The sequence below is a fragment of the Schistocerca cancellata genome, chromosome 4 (assembly GCF_023864275.1).
Source record: "Schistocerca cancellata isolate TAMUIC-IGC-003103 chromosome 4, iqSchCanc2.1, whole genome shotgun sequence".
Lineage (NCBI taxonomy): Eukaryota > Metazoa > Arthropoda > Insecta > Orthoptera > Acrididae > Schistocerca > Schistocerca cancellata.
In genome coordinates, this window is record NC_064629.1 from 568952081 (window position 1) to 568969118 (window position 17038).

The following is a 17038-nucleotide window of genomic DNA, read 5'->3' on the forward strand; positions in this document are numbered from 1 at the left end:
TCGGGGGCTGTACCCTGTGGAAGCATGCGCCAGGTGCCGAGAGACACCCCAGAAGGTTTCAACCAGCTGCTATTGTACATCACAAGACAGAACATTCTTGGTGCCCTGTGGGTTGACCTCCTGCTGTGGGGAGTGCAGTAGGGATTCCTTATGTGAACACTGTGTCAAATTGAAAATAGGAAGATAGTTCCAGATGGAGCGGTGGACGTCACAAAAGGACGGGTCTGCAAGACGCAGTGTACCAATGTTAAATGGATGACATGCAGTGCACCAGGTGAAGGGATGCTTCCTATAAAAGCCTTTTGTAGCAGCTGTGTGGGACCAATTGCTGACCCAAAGACACACTGTCAAAACAGAGTGAAGTAAGACATTAGCAGGTGCAGAGGCAGATGTGACAAATCAACAGGATGCAGGACATCCATTCTGAATTGGTAACATGAAGTTTGCCCAGCCTGAACATCACCCAGTAAAATGCACGTACAACTCTCTCGTCCAAGTTCAAATGGCTCTAAGCACTATGGGACTTAACATCTGAGGTCATCAGCCCCTAGACTTAGAACTACTAAAACCTTACTAACCTAAGGACAGCACACACATCCATGTCCGAGGCAGGATTCGAACCTGCAACCGTAGCAGCAGCGCGGTTCCAGACAAGTGCCTAGAACCGCTCGGCCACAGCCGGCTCATTCGAGTTCACCTGCCACTTCTGCATCTGCAATTCACACTCAAGTGTCTTGCGAAGAGTTCGTCAAACCACCTTCAGGCTATTTTCTCTGCCATTTCTCTCTTAGCAACCACAATTGATTGGTTGGTTGGTTGGTTTGGGGGGGATTAAAGGGACCAGACTGCGACGGTCATCGGTCCCTTTTTCCAAAAAAAAGTAAAACCACCCAAAGAGAATAAAAAACGAACAACAGGAAAGACGTCAGACGACACAGGACAAGAAATACTCCTACAGAGATCAGACGAAACAAATTAAAATCACACAGAGTGTGACAGTGGTTGGCCGACCATAGAGATAAAAAGGAAAAGCCAACCACCGAGAACATATTAAAAACTCAGCGTAAAATTGTAGGCCAATGGCCAGGATCAACACAAAAGAACAGAACAAACACTCAGAGTAAATAATAAAAACCCCCTGCCCGAATAAAACGGAAAACTAAGTCAGCCATACCAGGGTCATCACATAAGAGGGCAGGGAGCGTATCAGGCAGCGCAAATGTCTGCCTGACCACAGCTAAAAGGGGGCAGGCCAACAAAATGTGGGCCACTATCAAAGCCGCCCCGCAGCGACATACAGGAGGGTCCTCCCGGCGCATTAAATAACTGTGTGTCAGGTGGGAGTGGCCAATGCGGAGCCGACAAAGGACGACAGAGTCCCTGTGGTTGGCTCGCAGGGATGACCGCCACACAGTCGTCGTCTCCTTGATGGCACGGAGTTTATTGGGCATGATCCGATTGCGCCATTCAGCGTCCCAAAGCGCAAAAACTTTTCGGCGGAGGACTGCCCGCAAATCAGTCTCTGGGAGGCCAACGTCCAGAGACCGTTTACTCGTGGCCTCTTTCGCCAGGCGGTCAACATGTTCATTGCCCGGGATACCGACACGACCGGGGGTCCACACAAAGACCACAGAGCGGCCGCAACGCGCAAGAGTATGCAGGGACTCATGGATAGCCATCACCAGACGAGAACGAGGAAAACACTGGTCGAGAGCTCATAAACCGCTCAGGGAATCGCTACAGATAACGAAGGACTCACCTGAGCAGGAGCGGATATACTCTAGGGCACGAAAGATGGCAACTAGCTCAGCAGTGTAAACGCTGCAGCCAGCCGCCAAGGACCGTTGTTCGGAATGGTCCCCTAGAGTTAGAGCATACCCGACACGACCAGCAACCATCGAACCGTCGGTGTAAACAATTCCAGAGCCCTGATACGTGGCCCGGATGGAATAAAAGCAGCGGCGGAAGGCCTCTGGAGGGACCGAGTCCTTCGAGCCCTGTGCCAAGTCGAGCCGAAGGCAAGGGCGAGGAACACACCACGGGGGTGTACGCAGAGGCGCCCGGAAAGGAGGTGGAACTGGGAAAAACCCAAGCCCGCAGAGAAGCTCCTTGATGCGTACGGCGATCGGACAACCCGACCGGGGCCGACGGTCTGGCAGATGGACGACTGACTGCGGGAACAGGACACGATAATTTGGATGCCCGGGCAAGCTAAAAACATGGGCAGCATAAGCGGCCAGCAAACGTTGGCGTCGGAACTGCAGTGGAGGTACACCTGCCTCCACTAGGACGCTGTCCACAGGGCTGGTGCGGAAAGCACCAGTGGCAAGGCGTATCCCGCTGTGGAGAATTGGGTCCAGCACCCGCAACGCAGATGGGGATGCTGAGCCATAAGCTAGGCACCCATAATCCAGGCGAGACTGGATTAACGCCTGGTAGAGCCGCAACAGGGTAGAGCGGTCGGCGCCCCAGCGGGTGTGGCTCAAACAACGCAGGGCGTTGAGATGCCGCCAACACGCTTGTTTAAGCTGCCAGATATGAGGCAGCCAAGTCAACCGGGCATCAAAAAGGACACCCAAAAACCTGTGGGTCTCCACCACAGCAAGAAGTTCGTCGGCAAGATAAAGCCGCGGCTCAGGATGGACCGTTCGGCGCCGGCAGAAATGCATAACGCGGGTCTTGGCAGCCGAAAACTGAAAACCACGCGCTACAGCCCAAGACTGCGCCTTGCAGATTGCGCCCTGTAGCTGACGTTCAGCTGCTGCAATGCTAATAGAACTATAGTAAAGACAGAAGTCGTCAGCATACAGGGAAGTGGAGACAGAATTTCCTACTGCCGCAGCGAGACCGTTTATTGCAATTAAAAACAGGCAGACACTGAGGACAGAGCCCTGGGGTACCCCGTTCTCCTGGACGAGGGAGGAACTATACGAGGCCGCGACTTGCACGCGGAAGGTACGATACGACAGAAAATTTCTGATAAAGATCGGCAGAGGGCCCCGAAGACCCCATCCATGAAGCGTAGAAAGGATGTGATGACGCCATGTCGTATCGTACGCCTTCCGCATGTCGAAAAAGACAGCGACCAGGTGCTGACGGCAGGCAAAGGCTGTACGGATGGCCGACTCAAGGCTCACCAGATTGTCGGTGGCGGAGCGGCCTTTAGGGAACCCACCCTGAGACGGAGCCAGAAAGCCCCGAGACTCCAGCACCCAATTTAAGCGCCGGCTCACCATCCGTTCAAGCAACTTGCAAAGAACGTTGGTGAGACTAATGGGACGGTAGCTGTCCACCTCCAGAGGGTTCTTTCCAGGTTTCAAAATGGGGATGACAATACTTTCCCGCCATTGCGACGGAAACTCACCCTCGACCCAGAGACGGTTGTAAAGGTCGAGGAGGCGTCGCTTGCAGTCCACTGAAAGGTGTTTCAGCATCTGACAGTGGATGCGATCTGGCTCGGGAGCGGTATCAGGGCAAGCGGCAAGGGCACTCTGAAATACCCACTCACTGAATGGAGCGTTGTAGGGTTCAGAAGCGTTGGTGCGAAAAGAAAGGCTCCGACGTTCCATCCGCTCTTTAATGGAGCGGAAGGCCTGGGGGTAATTCGCAGAAGCGGAACTCATAGCAAAATGCTCTGCTAAGCGGTTTGCAATGACCTCGGAGTCAGTACAAACTGCTCCATTCAGTGAGAGCGCAGGGACGCTGGCAGGGGTCCGATAGCCGAAGACCCGTCGAATCTTGGCCCAGACCTGCGATGGAGTGACATGGAGTCCAATGGTGGACACATACCACTCCCAGCACTCCTCCTTGCCTTGGCGGATAAGGAGGCGGGCCCGCGCACGCAGCCGTTTGAAGGCGATAAGGTGGTCCATGGAGGGATGTCGCTTGTGACGCTGGAGCGCCCGCCGGCGATCTTTAATCGCTTCAGCGATCTCAGGCGACCACCAAGGCACAGCCCTCCGCCGAGGGGACCCAGAAGAACGGGGAATGGCAGACTCGGCGGCAGTGATGATGCCGGCGGTGACCGATGTAACCACCGCAACCACAATTGAAAACCCTGGTAATGACCCTGAGAATCTTCTTACTGACAACGAGCAACTTGTTATTTTATCATACTAATAATAATAATAATAATTTGTAAAAAGTACTTTTGTTTCTAAAAATATATATTTGTGACTAATCTTACAGTTCTGCAGCTGCTGCCACCAATCCTTTTATTTAATACACAAATGCCACATTCAAGATACTGCAATTGTCAAAGTCTAACAATTTGACCACTACAAAAGGTTTGATTTTTTGAGAGATATATATATTTTTTTTTTTTGTTCTTTATCTGCTCCAGTCTAGATTAATGTGATGGTTGGCTTTCATTCTTAAGTATGCTTTTACATTTCTTTTTGTTTATTGTAAGACTTATGGTATATATGTTTATGTGCCTGATTTTGTGTCAGTTGTGAACTAAAACTGATGCTAATAGAATTTTTATTAACGTGTAGATTTTGTTGTTAGTTGTAATGAATAATTATTAATTATGGTTGATGGGTATTGTGAAGTTCCGAACAGCAGTTTTTGAAGCAAGTTGTGGTTTCTTGGTATCAATAGTTTGTTCTAGCTACATGGTTTACACAAAGTTTTCGATACCAGTTTTTTTTTTGCAGGTTTATTTGTCTGTCGATAGGGTGTTCCAGGAGCAATATTCAATATTCAGGGAGATTACAGGAACACCTTTGGAGCATAGAAGTCTAGTAAACATGAGCTCTAAAACACGTACCTTAAGAGCTATGAGTACTACTACATCTATGCTTCTGTGGAATACATCTCTTCTACTGCAAGCTCTTTGCTTTCCATATTTTGGGAGGAGGTAATATGGACTAAAACAAGAAATAATTATCTATTAAAAATGGTGTGAGCACTTGTTCCATAGAAGAGGTGTTCAACAGCAGCAAATATGAACAAGTGCTCGTAGCTCTTAAGGTATCCATTTTAGAGCCCATGTTTGCTAGACACTTTTGCTTCAAATGAACCTTCCTGTCATATTCCTGAATACTGGCCACTCCTCCTGGGACACCCTGTATAGGTTAATTGATGTAGGTGATACCAGTTCTGTGGGCTTCATGTAATGTTGGCTTAACGTATTTTTGTGAAAGTTTTTGTTTTGGTATGTTATTTTACTTTATCTCCTTACCCAAAACTCCCTATTTTCCATAATTGCCCCATTCATTTCAAGTTGTTCTTCAGGTTATTTTCATTGCGTTTCACATAATGGGACTGTTTTCATCTGTTTGCACCTCTAATTTGCAATGCATGTTTGCCACATTGCAGAAGGTCAAAATGGCAGTGTGTGATATCTTGATGATGCCACAAATTGTAGCTCCTCCCAGTACCACGTTTTGGTATTTTCACACTATTCATGTATGAGGATAATACTTTGGGTGAAATTATCATTTCTCCCTTTCTCATTCCACTCACAAATCGTGCCCACAAAGAATGGCTGTTAGTATGCCTCCAGATGAGGTCTAATTTTTATGTCTTCCCTGTCACTTTAATTTTGAGAGGTTCATGAGAGAGAAAGTAATATGTTGCCTCCTCCTTGTAAAATAAGTTCTCAGAATTTTAACTTTATTTCTCCCAGACGTACAACCTTTATCTTGCAATAGAGTTGGGTTACCACCTCACTTCCATAGCTAAAAACTGAATCCACGATTAACCATTTCACTTCACTTAGAGATTTTACCATATATTTCATTAAACTGAACCTGTAAGGTGACCAGATTGACAAGCAATGCTCAAGAAATCAGTGAAACAAGGGTTTCTGAAGTTACCTCTTTTACTGACGATTTACATTTCCTATGGATGATTCCAATCTCAGTGTGGCATCTGCTTGTCCTGCAACCACTTATGTAGCTGATCTACTTTTAAGTTTCTCAGGTTGCATACTTGTAGTGATATATGAGCCTTACTTTTTCCAGCATTGATAGTCAATCATGAAATTAACAATAATGGGCCTTTTCATCTACTTATACGTAACACATTAAATTTGTTCATTTTAAGTGTCAACTGCACCTCTGCACCAAGTATCAATCCTCTTGTTACATGGGGCCCTGTGGATCTAGTGGACAAACAAAAGACCAAGTTTCACAAGATCCATGTTTGGGGAAACCAGGCAGATTCCAATATAGGTGCTTTTTATTCCCCAAAGAGGTCACCAACCCTGGTAAGTTAGTTACATGTTCCACAGATCATTTTACTGACTTTTTTTAAAAAATGACATGGAACAAGTCAGTTTACTGGATATATATATACACAATTAGGTTTAACATTAATGGACATGTTTTTCAGTCCTATTCACACCACTACACTTAAGAACTAGGCTTTTCCCAGACTACCAGTTTTTAATTACGAATTCATTCCTGCGATAGGAGAAGTTGTCCAGAAGAAACAAATTTAGGTTTGATTTAAGACTTCCTGTGCTACCTGTCACACACAAGATCTAAAATTTTTGTTCATGCATATTAAATTCCTTTTAGATCCACTGACAGCTTTAATAACGGGCAATATATGCCTTTCACAGTTCCTGAGTCTAGATACCACAACGACAACAACAATAGAATAAACAGAACTAGGCTAACATAAAAATAATTTTGTATTTGCCATTTTGATAACAGTGCAGGTAACTGCACTGAGATAGGATATAAACAATAACACACCCATCAAAATAATTAGGTGATCAGATGAGATGTTAAATAAGACATAACTCGCTCCAATATAATATATGGAGTACCTTCATAGAAAACACCTTTCCCCAGCATTCATGATGTCACTATTCATACAGTTTATTTTACTAAGTAATACTTCATATCCATGGACATGACACACCTACACTCAAAACAAAGAAAGCAATTGCCATGAAAGAGCAAGACTGGAGGGAATGTGAAGTGGGCAGGGTGCACATTGTCTGACCTAGGTAAATGTGAAAGTGAAGCACTAAGCATTAAGCAAAACAATAAGTTTATACTCCAGAATGAAATTTTCACTCTGCAGCAGAGCTCACACTGATATGACACTTCCTAGCAGATTAAAAATGTGTGCTGGACTGAGACTCGAACTTGGGACCTTTGCCTTTCGCAGGCAAGTGCTCCACCAACTGAGCTACACAAGCACGACTCATGACCTGTCCTCAGAGCCTCACTTCCACCAGTACCTCGACTCCTACCTTGCAAACTTCACAGAAGTTCTTCTGCAAAACTCCATTCTTCCAGGAGAAGGAAAGATTTGTAGAAGAGAGCTTCTGTGACATTTGGAAGGTGGGAGAAGAGGTATGGGTGGAAGTAAGGCTGTAAGGACGGGTCGTGAGTCGTACTTGGGTAGCTCAGTTGGTAGAGCACTTGCCCACGAAAGACAAAGGTCTCGAGATAGAGTCTCAGTTTGGCACACAGTTTTAATCTGTTAGAAGGTACATATCAATGCTCACTCCACTGCAGAGTGAAAATTTCATTCTGGAAACATCCCCCAGGCTGTGGCAAAGCCATGTATCCATAATATCCTTTCTTCCATGAGTGTTAGTTCTGTAAGTTTCGCAGAAGAGCTTCTTTGAAGTTTGGAAGGTAGGAGTCAAGGTACTGGGGAAGTAAGGCTGCGAGGACAGGTTGTGAGTTGTGCTTGGGCGGCTCAGTTGGTAGAGCACTTTCCCACAAAAAGCGTAGGTCCCAAGTTTGAGTCTCAGTCTGGCACACAGTTTTAATCTGCTGGGAAGTTTCATGAGAATATATTGTTTTACAATGCACAGGCCACAGGCTCGCTTCATTCATGCAAATTAAGGCACTTCGCTGGTTACAAAGCTCTGTTATTTCTTAACACTGTTCAACTGGCTGCCTAACACGGTTTAAATTTTTACTTACAAAGTTAGATCCACCTTGAAATAAGCCAAATATATGTGTACTGTCTGTTGGTCCCACAGTCAGCCTTACTGAATCCTCTGTAACAAGTAAAATTCAGACTGTTGTGAAAACTCTAAACAGTTCACATGATGCTGTCAATGGAAAGCTAGGGAAAAAAACCTTGTGGGATGGATAGAAGATACTAATTAAGAAAAATTCAGACAGATGTTGTAACCATCTAAACAAACCTTTGGTATGGTGAACTGAGGGAGGATGATGAACCTTCTGCTACTAAAGACAATTATAACAAGTAAGGCAGAGCGTAATAGGTGTCATCAAAGGTTTAAATGACACAATGTACAGTTCAAAGGAGACACAGCAACAGGTAATGAATCTGGAGCCAGGTTATTAGTTGATACATTCAAAGAAACTGCAGACACTCTAAGCTATACTTCAGATCAAATATTTAATGCTGATGAGCCATGTGTGTATTGAAAATGTATGTGAGCCATGTGTCTACTGAAAAATGTATGCCTTCTTAAACATCCATTCAAGGGTCATTCCCACATAAAAGCCATAACTCATTGCAGCAGAGTTTGTATATGAGATTTTACTTTCACAGTCAATCCTGCCACTGATGAGATAGAATGGACTGGGTGGATGCATGTGACAGCTCTTGTGCCACAGCCTTTCACACAGTTAACCCATTAGAGAACAATCTGGAATCAGAAATGGCACAAACAAGGATATTATGTAGGTTGGATAGGTACCTGAATGTCACTTTGGGGGCATGGGAGGAATTTTGGTGAGAATAATCCTCATTTCAGAACATGATAAAAGATAACTAAATCTGGGACACAGGACCTTGTACAGCTGTTCTGGGTAACGAGTGTCTTTCTTTGAGTTATTCAGAGTAATATGGGATGATATGGTGTTTGAGATCTGTTTGTGAGCTAGGTTTGTCTGTTAAGTTTTCATGAATTGCCATTCAATATGGTGGCGGGCCTCACACTGTTATTAAAAAGAAACTCAACTCATAAACACTTCTGAATAGAAGCTCCCACAAACCGTTAACTAGTTAGTTTCATGCTCTATGGATCATTTGCATAAATCATAATAATGTGGAATGAGTAACAATTGTGAAAACGAAATAAATTGCCTCAGTCAATTAGACAGCCAGCTGTCCATGCTTTCAAAGATTCTTTCATCATATAATCTGAGGAAGCACGAAGTTGTAGGATTAGAACCAGAATTATGCCATCACCCATTATACATGGAGTTTCTAAGTCTTTGCATCAAATGTCTAGGGGTGATCAACAACTCTTGTAAGAGAGAAAAATGTTTGCTAATGCTTCCCAGCAACGCGAATCATCTTTTTATTATTAGTTATGCCTCTGAGAGGTAGCAGGCAGAGGAACTCTGTTGCGTGTGTATTAAATGTGCATTGCCTATAATACCAGTCATCTGTTGCATGCAAAATGGGGTAGGCTGAGCAATATTAAATTTCAATGAAATTCTTCTAGATATATGACCGCATTGTCAATAGGTAAAATTTTCCAATGTCTCGGCCACTATTGCAAATGGCCTTTCTAAGGGTGTTTTTGATAACTTGCTAGTTGGCTTTGAGAAACTCTTGTGGAAAAATCATTCTGTCAACTTAATGGTGTTGGTAGTATTCAGATGCAGCACACTTGATTAGCGGACCCTTCTAGTTCAGTCAGATCTTGTCATCCCAGGGCCAGCAAATTCAATTATTCTTATCAGTTATAGGACTTTTCCTTTCCTCCTCCACACCTGTTGAAGCTAACTTATTCCCTGCTTCTTTGTGGCAGAACATTTAAAGAAATAAACATATAAGAAACTGAACACAACGAAGAGGAAGGCAGTGTCTTGTTTACAACATGATCATTCCAGGTTTATACTATAAATGTAGTCAACCTGCCTCTTGTTGCATTAAAAACTCCACACATGAACCTAAAGCATGAGTTCAAAGTGGCAACTTCCCACCTGACTACAGGCATTGCAGCATTGATGTATTGCCCAGCAGACGCTCTCAAGGATGCCAGAAGCAGTTTGAATACCTTAGATGTGACCTGACATGAAGAAATCGACTGGTGTGATTTCAGGTGACCATGATGGCCATAGCACAGGACCACCTCTCCCATTCCAATTCACACCAAACATGTCAGTGAGATGCTGACACACATGACAATTAAAATGTGCTGGTTTGCAATCATGTTAAAACCATACTTTCATTCACACATTCAGCAGGACAACATCTAGCAGCTTGGGTATGTTACTTACCAGAAGGTTATGATATATCTGGCTATCTAGACAAGCTGGAAGAGTAATGGGTGCAATAATACATTTGTCAACGAAGTCATCCTGCAGAGTTGGTGAAAACTTTGTTTGGTGACGTATGGCCACAACTGCAAGGGTGTTTTCTTCTGCCCAAATGTGACTGTTGTGAGTATTTACATACATGTCTCACAAAACAGGCTATGTCAGTAAACAACACATATTATGCAAATTCTTATTCAGCAATGCATTGTTAAATAAATCACTGAAAACCACACACACAACTCAAAATCATTTGGTCAGAGAGCCTATACCTATCGCAAATGGAGTGAATGTAACCGGTGCTGATGGTAAACTCTCCACCCGCCGGTGCAAGTGATGCCCACATCTCTTGTGATTGTTCATACGCTTATACAAGGGTTGGAACGTAAATAGTGGCAACTATTTATTCCCTTATCATTTAGCTACAATATAGCAGGTCACCAACTGGAAGCAGTTAATGCCATAAATTATCTGGGAGTACGCATTAGGAGTGATTTAAAATGGAACGATCATATAAAGTTGATCGTCGGTAAAGCAGATGCCAGACTGAGATTCATTGGAAGAATCCTAAGGAAATGCAATCCGAAAACAAAGGAAGTAGGTTACAGTACGCTTGTTCGCCCACTGCTTGAATACTGCTCAGCAGTGTGGGATCTGTACCAGATAGGGCTGATAGAAGAGATAGAGAATATCCAACGGAGAGCAGTGCGCTTCGTTACAGGATCATTTAGTAATCGCGAAAGTGTTATGGAGATGATAGATAAACTCCAGTGGAAGACTCTGCAGGAGAGACGCTCAGTAGCTCGATACGGGCTTTTGTTGAAGTTTCGAGAACATACCTTCACCGAAGAGTCAAGCAGTATATTGCTCCCTCCTACGTATATCTCGCGAAGAGACCATGAGGATAAAATTAGAGAGATTAGAGCCCACACAGAGGCATATCGACAATCCTCCTTTCCACGAACAATACGAGACTGGAATAGAAGGGAGAACCGATAGAGGTACTCAAGGAACCCTCCGCCACAGAGCGTCAGGTGGATTGCGGAGTATGGATGTAGATGTAGATGTAGATGTAGAACCGATACAAAAGAGTTACGTGTATGCACCTATAACTGTCCTTCAAAGTAGTCACCAGTGTTGGGTAGAAACCGTTGCCAGGGATGTGGAATGCATAGTATACTGTTAGCAGAGCCTGTTCTGTTGATGGTGCAAATGGAGCAGTCTACTGCCTGCCGAATCTCTGGAACAGTTCTGAAGCGAATGCCACAAAGTGGATTCTTCCTCTTCGGAATCAAATCAAAGTCACAAGAACTTAAGTCGTATTACTGTTCGTTTTTGGAGTATCACCTGTGACCAGCTTTGCGAAAGAATCGGCGACACTTTTTGTGCAACCCACCCATCATTTTGCACGACAATGCGCGGGCGCATATAGCACAAGCTGTGGCTGCTCTGTTCGATTGATAGAACTGGGAAGTATTGTAACCATCCACCATACTCGCCAAACTTAAGTCCTTGTGACTTTTATTTGATTCTGAAGATGATGGTACCACTTCGTGGAATTCGCTTCAAAACTGTTCCAGAGATTCAACTGACAGTAGACCGCTCCATTAACACCATCAGCAGAACAGGCTCTGCTAACAGTATACTACGCCTTCCACATTGTTAGCACTGGGTTCTACACAATGCTGGTGACTACTTTGAAGGACAGTAACAGGTGCAAACATGTAACTTTATCGGTTGTGAATAAATAGTTGGCACTATTTAAGTTCCAACCCTCATAGATGGATTCACCACAACTGTGTCCAGGACTTCCCCTTCAAATTGCAGAGTACTACCATCCTGTGCTCATGCTCCCACACAATGGATGTAGCCTCTGGAACAATGTCTGATATGACTGTTGTCTGTTGGGAAAGGATCCCTGAGACTGTGCTGCTAAGCACCTACAGCTTCTAGCTCCATCAAACAGCAAATGCATATCTGCCTGTTCTACCAAAGAATAAGTGACTGTTCTTGTGTGTGATGAGCAGTGACTACCACCACACAACTGTTTCCACATAGGCACTGACAATGATGTAGCTGTGTGGTAGGATAGCAAGTAAGGAACTGAACACAACAAACTGTCAAATGCACAATCTGTTCTGGAGATACTGCCACTCAGAGCCGGCGCAGGGCTCTGTCACAGGCTGTCAAATGAAGTGGATGAGTTGATTACATGCAATATGCATTGCATATGCACACCGCAAGGTGCCATCTCTTAGGGGCATAACCAATTATAAAAAGGCACCCTGCATCACTGAGGAATGTCAGCAAACATTTTTTATTTTATAAATGTTGTTCCCTATCCCATGACCTATCACCCCCTGATGTTTGATGCAAAGACTTTGAAACACATTATATGATGGGTGGAAAAGCAATGTTCACACTCCAAATTCTTGCTTAGATGGGGAAAAAAAGCAAGTGGTTCGTCCTATATGTAGAGTCTACAGCACTGGCATTATTTAAATTCCCACATTGCATATTAGTGTATTTTTTTTCATGACCTCTGAGGAGGTGAATGATGAGCCAATTGATTTCCTGTCTCGTATCAATTCAAAATTGCCATCTAAGTAATGGCAGATGGCCTTCTCCCAATTTTTATGGGGTCACACATTTACTAAAGAGGCACTATTCCTCATGCAGAAAGTTGACTTTACTTCCATTTTGATCAACAATACGTAGTCTTCATGAAACAAATTGATCTGAGTCTTTGACAGACCCTGAAAATGGCAAAACACTGAAAATATTTTTTCATGAATTAAGAAATAGCCAACAGCAGTCCAATGCCCAATGTGGCTTGCTTAATGAAAACAATATTCCACACAGTTATTCAAAAGACAGTTTCATTTACCACCATAATTAGATTTCAAACTAATTATAACAGAGTTAAAATGGAAATTACTATCATACTTAGCTCCTAAGAGAAACAAGTTGTTTCGTCAGTGATGATTTCTAAGGAAACTACTACTGAGGGCAATATGAAACGCATTTTACAACAGGGCTGAAAAGGCAAACACAAATTTACAAATATTGCATTTGCATTTTATATTGAAATAAAAAATTCATGACCACAACAAATCTGAAATTGAAAAAACAGACACTCTTAAATTAACATCATGTAAACTTGGGCAATTTGTATTTATTACAAGAAGTAGAAGAAAAATTAATACCCTACCCCAAAGAAGTAACACACACAAAAAAGACAGGACTCTATGGAAATAAATGACAAAGAATTGTTTTAACGCAGTAATCATGAGGAAATAACACAAAAAACTCACAGTTGTGTGCCATGACTGAGTAACTCGCCGGGGCATAGTAGTCATGCCCTCCCAATGAGCTTCAATGAATGGTATAATGTCTTTGTCTTTGGAGAACGTAGTGCGACAAGTGCCATCTTTCACACTGGCTTGTTGTAGATTTCCTATTGCTGTTATACACATCTGTGGAAAAGCTGCAACACAAAATTATAGAAAAACTTGAAACAAATTTATGTTCCTCATGATCATTGTATTTCTATACAACCCACTTTTTTGTTACGTTTAATTCATACCACAGTATTAAAATCTGACAAAAACATGGGACACATCAACAACAGCCACTCTCCAGGATGATTTACTAAAACCTACAGATTATCTGAATAAGGCTAGTAATAAGAGGATCCAATCAGTGATTCCCTGATTGCAAGTCTTTTGACTCCTCTATGCAACACACTACTTGGCAGTATTATAAAAGGGCATTAGATGTCCTGGAATATTTTATAATTTCATGATTATACAAATATTTAGTCTCACAGAAGGGAAGAACCAGTGAGCAACTGACTTGGCCAAGTCTTTTTCTGGCAGCATGCAAAGAGTTTGAGAAAGAACTCACACTTATGAAATGAAATAAAACAATGAACAGAAAGCTGGAAAGGGTGGTCTCTTTATTAGAAGTACCACAAAACACTGAGAGAAAAATTTTAAATGTGACAGCAGTTCTATGGTTACCATACTATGTCAGGAAAAGAGGTTACAACACAATGCTATAGCACATACATAAAGAATAATTCAAAATGTTTATCATCTATGGTGCCAAGATGACAATAAAGAAAGTAAAGCTCTTCACAACCCGGAGCTGGGTTTAGCCACTACAAAGCTTTACTATACATATCACCTATTGGAAATTGTATGCCCTGTCTTCTTCCATCACACGAGCCAATGCATTATTGCCAGAAGGGAAATAAGCAACTATGTGATGAAAAAAGATCCAGGATTAACTGGGGTCTTTCGATTTGTTGCCTGATACAGACACCATGAAACATATATAAATAATAAAATTGGATCTCACCATTGGAGTAAGTCAAGAGAACAGATGCACACTCATGGCTGATCAACACTTGAATGTCAGCAAGTTAAAGCAGAAATGCCTTGTTTTACAAATGTTGTTTTGGGTGTGTTTAGGTATTGGTCTTGAATTGTCAAGTTATAGTAATGACAACAACAATGACAATGATCTAATGCCTCTTCAATTGGAAACACGATGTGGAGGTCTTATTGAAACACATGTCACCACAAAAAATTATCTTTTATCAATAATTTGATTGGCTTACTGAGACCTTGCCTCAAACTCATCTGTGAGATTTAGTAATTTTAAGACAAAACCTCTACAATAAAGATAATCAAATACCGGGTGATCAAAAATCAGTATAAATTTGAAAACTGAATAAATCACAGAATAATGTAGATAGAGACGTACAATTTGACACACATGCTTGGAATGACATGGAGTTTTATTAGAACAAAAAAAAAAAAAAAAAAAAAAAAAAAAAAAATACAGAAGTTCAAAAATGTCCGACAGATGGCACTTCATCTGATCAGAATAGCAATAATTAGCATAACAATGTAAGACAAAGCAAAGATGATGTTCTTTACAGGAAATGCTCAGTATGTCCACCATCATTCCTCAACAATAGCTGTAGTCGAGGAATAATGTTGTGAACAGCACTGTAAAGCATGTCTGGAGTTACGGTGAGGCATTGGCGTCGGACGTTGTCTTTCAGCATCCCTAGAGATATCGGTCGATCACGATACACTTGCGACTTCAGGTAACCACAAAGCCAATAATCACACGGACTGAGGTCTGGGGACCTGGGAGGCCAAGCATGACGAAAGTGGCGGCTGAGCATACGATCATCACCAAATGATGTGCACACGAGATCTTTCACGCGTCTAGCAATATGGGTTGGAGTGCCATCCTGCATAAACATCATACGTTTCAGCAGGTGTTTATCGGCCAGGCTGGGGATGATGTGATACTGTAACATATTGGCGTACCTCTCACCCGTCACGATAGCAGTTACTGACGTTTTGCTGTCCAGCGCCATCTGTCGGACATTTTGTGAACTTTGTTTTTTTTTTGTTCTAATAAAACACGATGTCATTCCAAGCATGTGTGTCAATTTTTACCTCTCTATCTACATTATTCCGTGGTTTATTAAGTTTTCAAATTTATACTGGCTTTTTGATCACCCGGTACAATGACACAACAGTCAAATACAATGACACAACAGTCACTCTCCAAACTGGAATGGCCATGATTTCCACAGAAATAAAAACACATCACTGACCTGCCTGCATACTTGTAATAAACAATACACTGATTTAGTTTAGAACTTACAACTTACCTGCTTGGTTCTTCTTAAAACTTTCCAGGCCTGTAGGTGAGCAATTCTTGCATACAAAGTAGTAATTGACCATGAATGGCACAAGTTTACCAAGTTGATAACCGATGCACGATTCATGAAACCATCTCATGCAGCTTGCGCACAGAAGTTCGACAATATTCAAATTACGATCCTTGCCACTGCAAATAATTTTTAATAATTAATTGTTATAATAATATATGCATGTCAATGATTTTAAAAATTATAAAACACTTTGCAGTAAAAGTTTTGAAACTTCAGTTTGCCAGTACTATTGTGTCATCATGCTTCTAGTCAAGTGTGAAAAAAGTGACACAAACACCAAACATTCTATGTAAAGGAAGTAGCAACATTTTGCCTCTATCAAAAACATTAGCTTATATATAGATTGGCTCCATATACAACTACCATATGGCTCTATCACATGCTCCGTGAAATACAAATGCAGTCATCAAAAGTGCACTCCACACATGGTTTACAGAAAATTTTCCCACTGTAAATCTTGGGATATTACACTGTTTAACTTGGGTAACTTCGTCCAGCCAGCTGTTGTGGTTTCCACACACAAATTGGTTCGATCCAACTCTATCCTGTGCAAGTCTCTTCATCTCCACATTACTACAGCTACCTCACCCATTTGAACTTGCTTTCTGTAGACAAACCTCGGTCTTCCTGTAGCTGCTCCTTTAACCCCTACCCCCCAAACAAATTGACTATTACTTGAAGTCTCAGAATGTGTTGTATCAAGCAACACCTCCTTTTGGTCTAGTTGTGCCATACATTTCTTTTTTCTCCAATTTCATTCAGTATCTCCTCATTAACTACTTGATCTATTCATGTAATTTTAAGCATTCTCCTGCAGCACCAAATTTCGAAAGTTTCTATTCTCTCCTTGTCTGAACTATTCACTGTCAGAGTTCACTTCTGAACAAGGCTACAATACAACTACCTTAACCCATTTCTGCCTAGCGTAACACATATGTCACGGAACAGCCTGTCATTGTTTTCTCTCGTTGGCAACAATGCCTTTGTTTGGAGTGTTGTATGGCTTTCAGATAAGGAGGCTTTGTTGTTCGTGTTTAGGTAGGTTTCAATCAGTTGCAAA

General features: G+C 42.4%; 1 protein-coding gene across 2 annotated transcripts in view; it reads right to left on the minus strand.

Annotated features, from left to right (window-relative positions):
• LOC126184716 (set1/Ash2 histone methyltransferase complex subunit ASH2) overlaps window positions 1-17038 on the minus strand; it is a 187009-nt gene that overhangs the window by 115476 nt on the left and 54495 nt on the right. For both annotated transcript variants that reach the window (XM_049927238.1, XM_049927239.1), the window contains exons 3-4: window positions 15916-16094; window positions 13532-13704 (exon numbers count right to left, since the gene is read on the minus strand). In XM_049927238.1, coding sequence (XP_049783195.1) covers window positions 13532-13704; window positions 15916-16094 — 352 coding nt within the window. The remainder of the gene's footprint in view (window positions 1-13531; window positions 13705-15915; window positions 16095-17038) is intronic.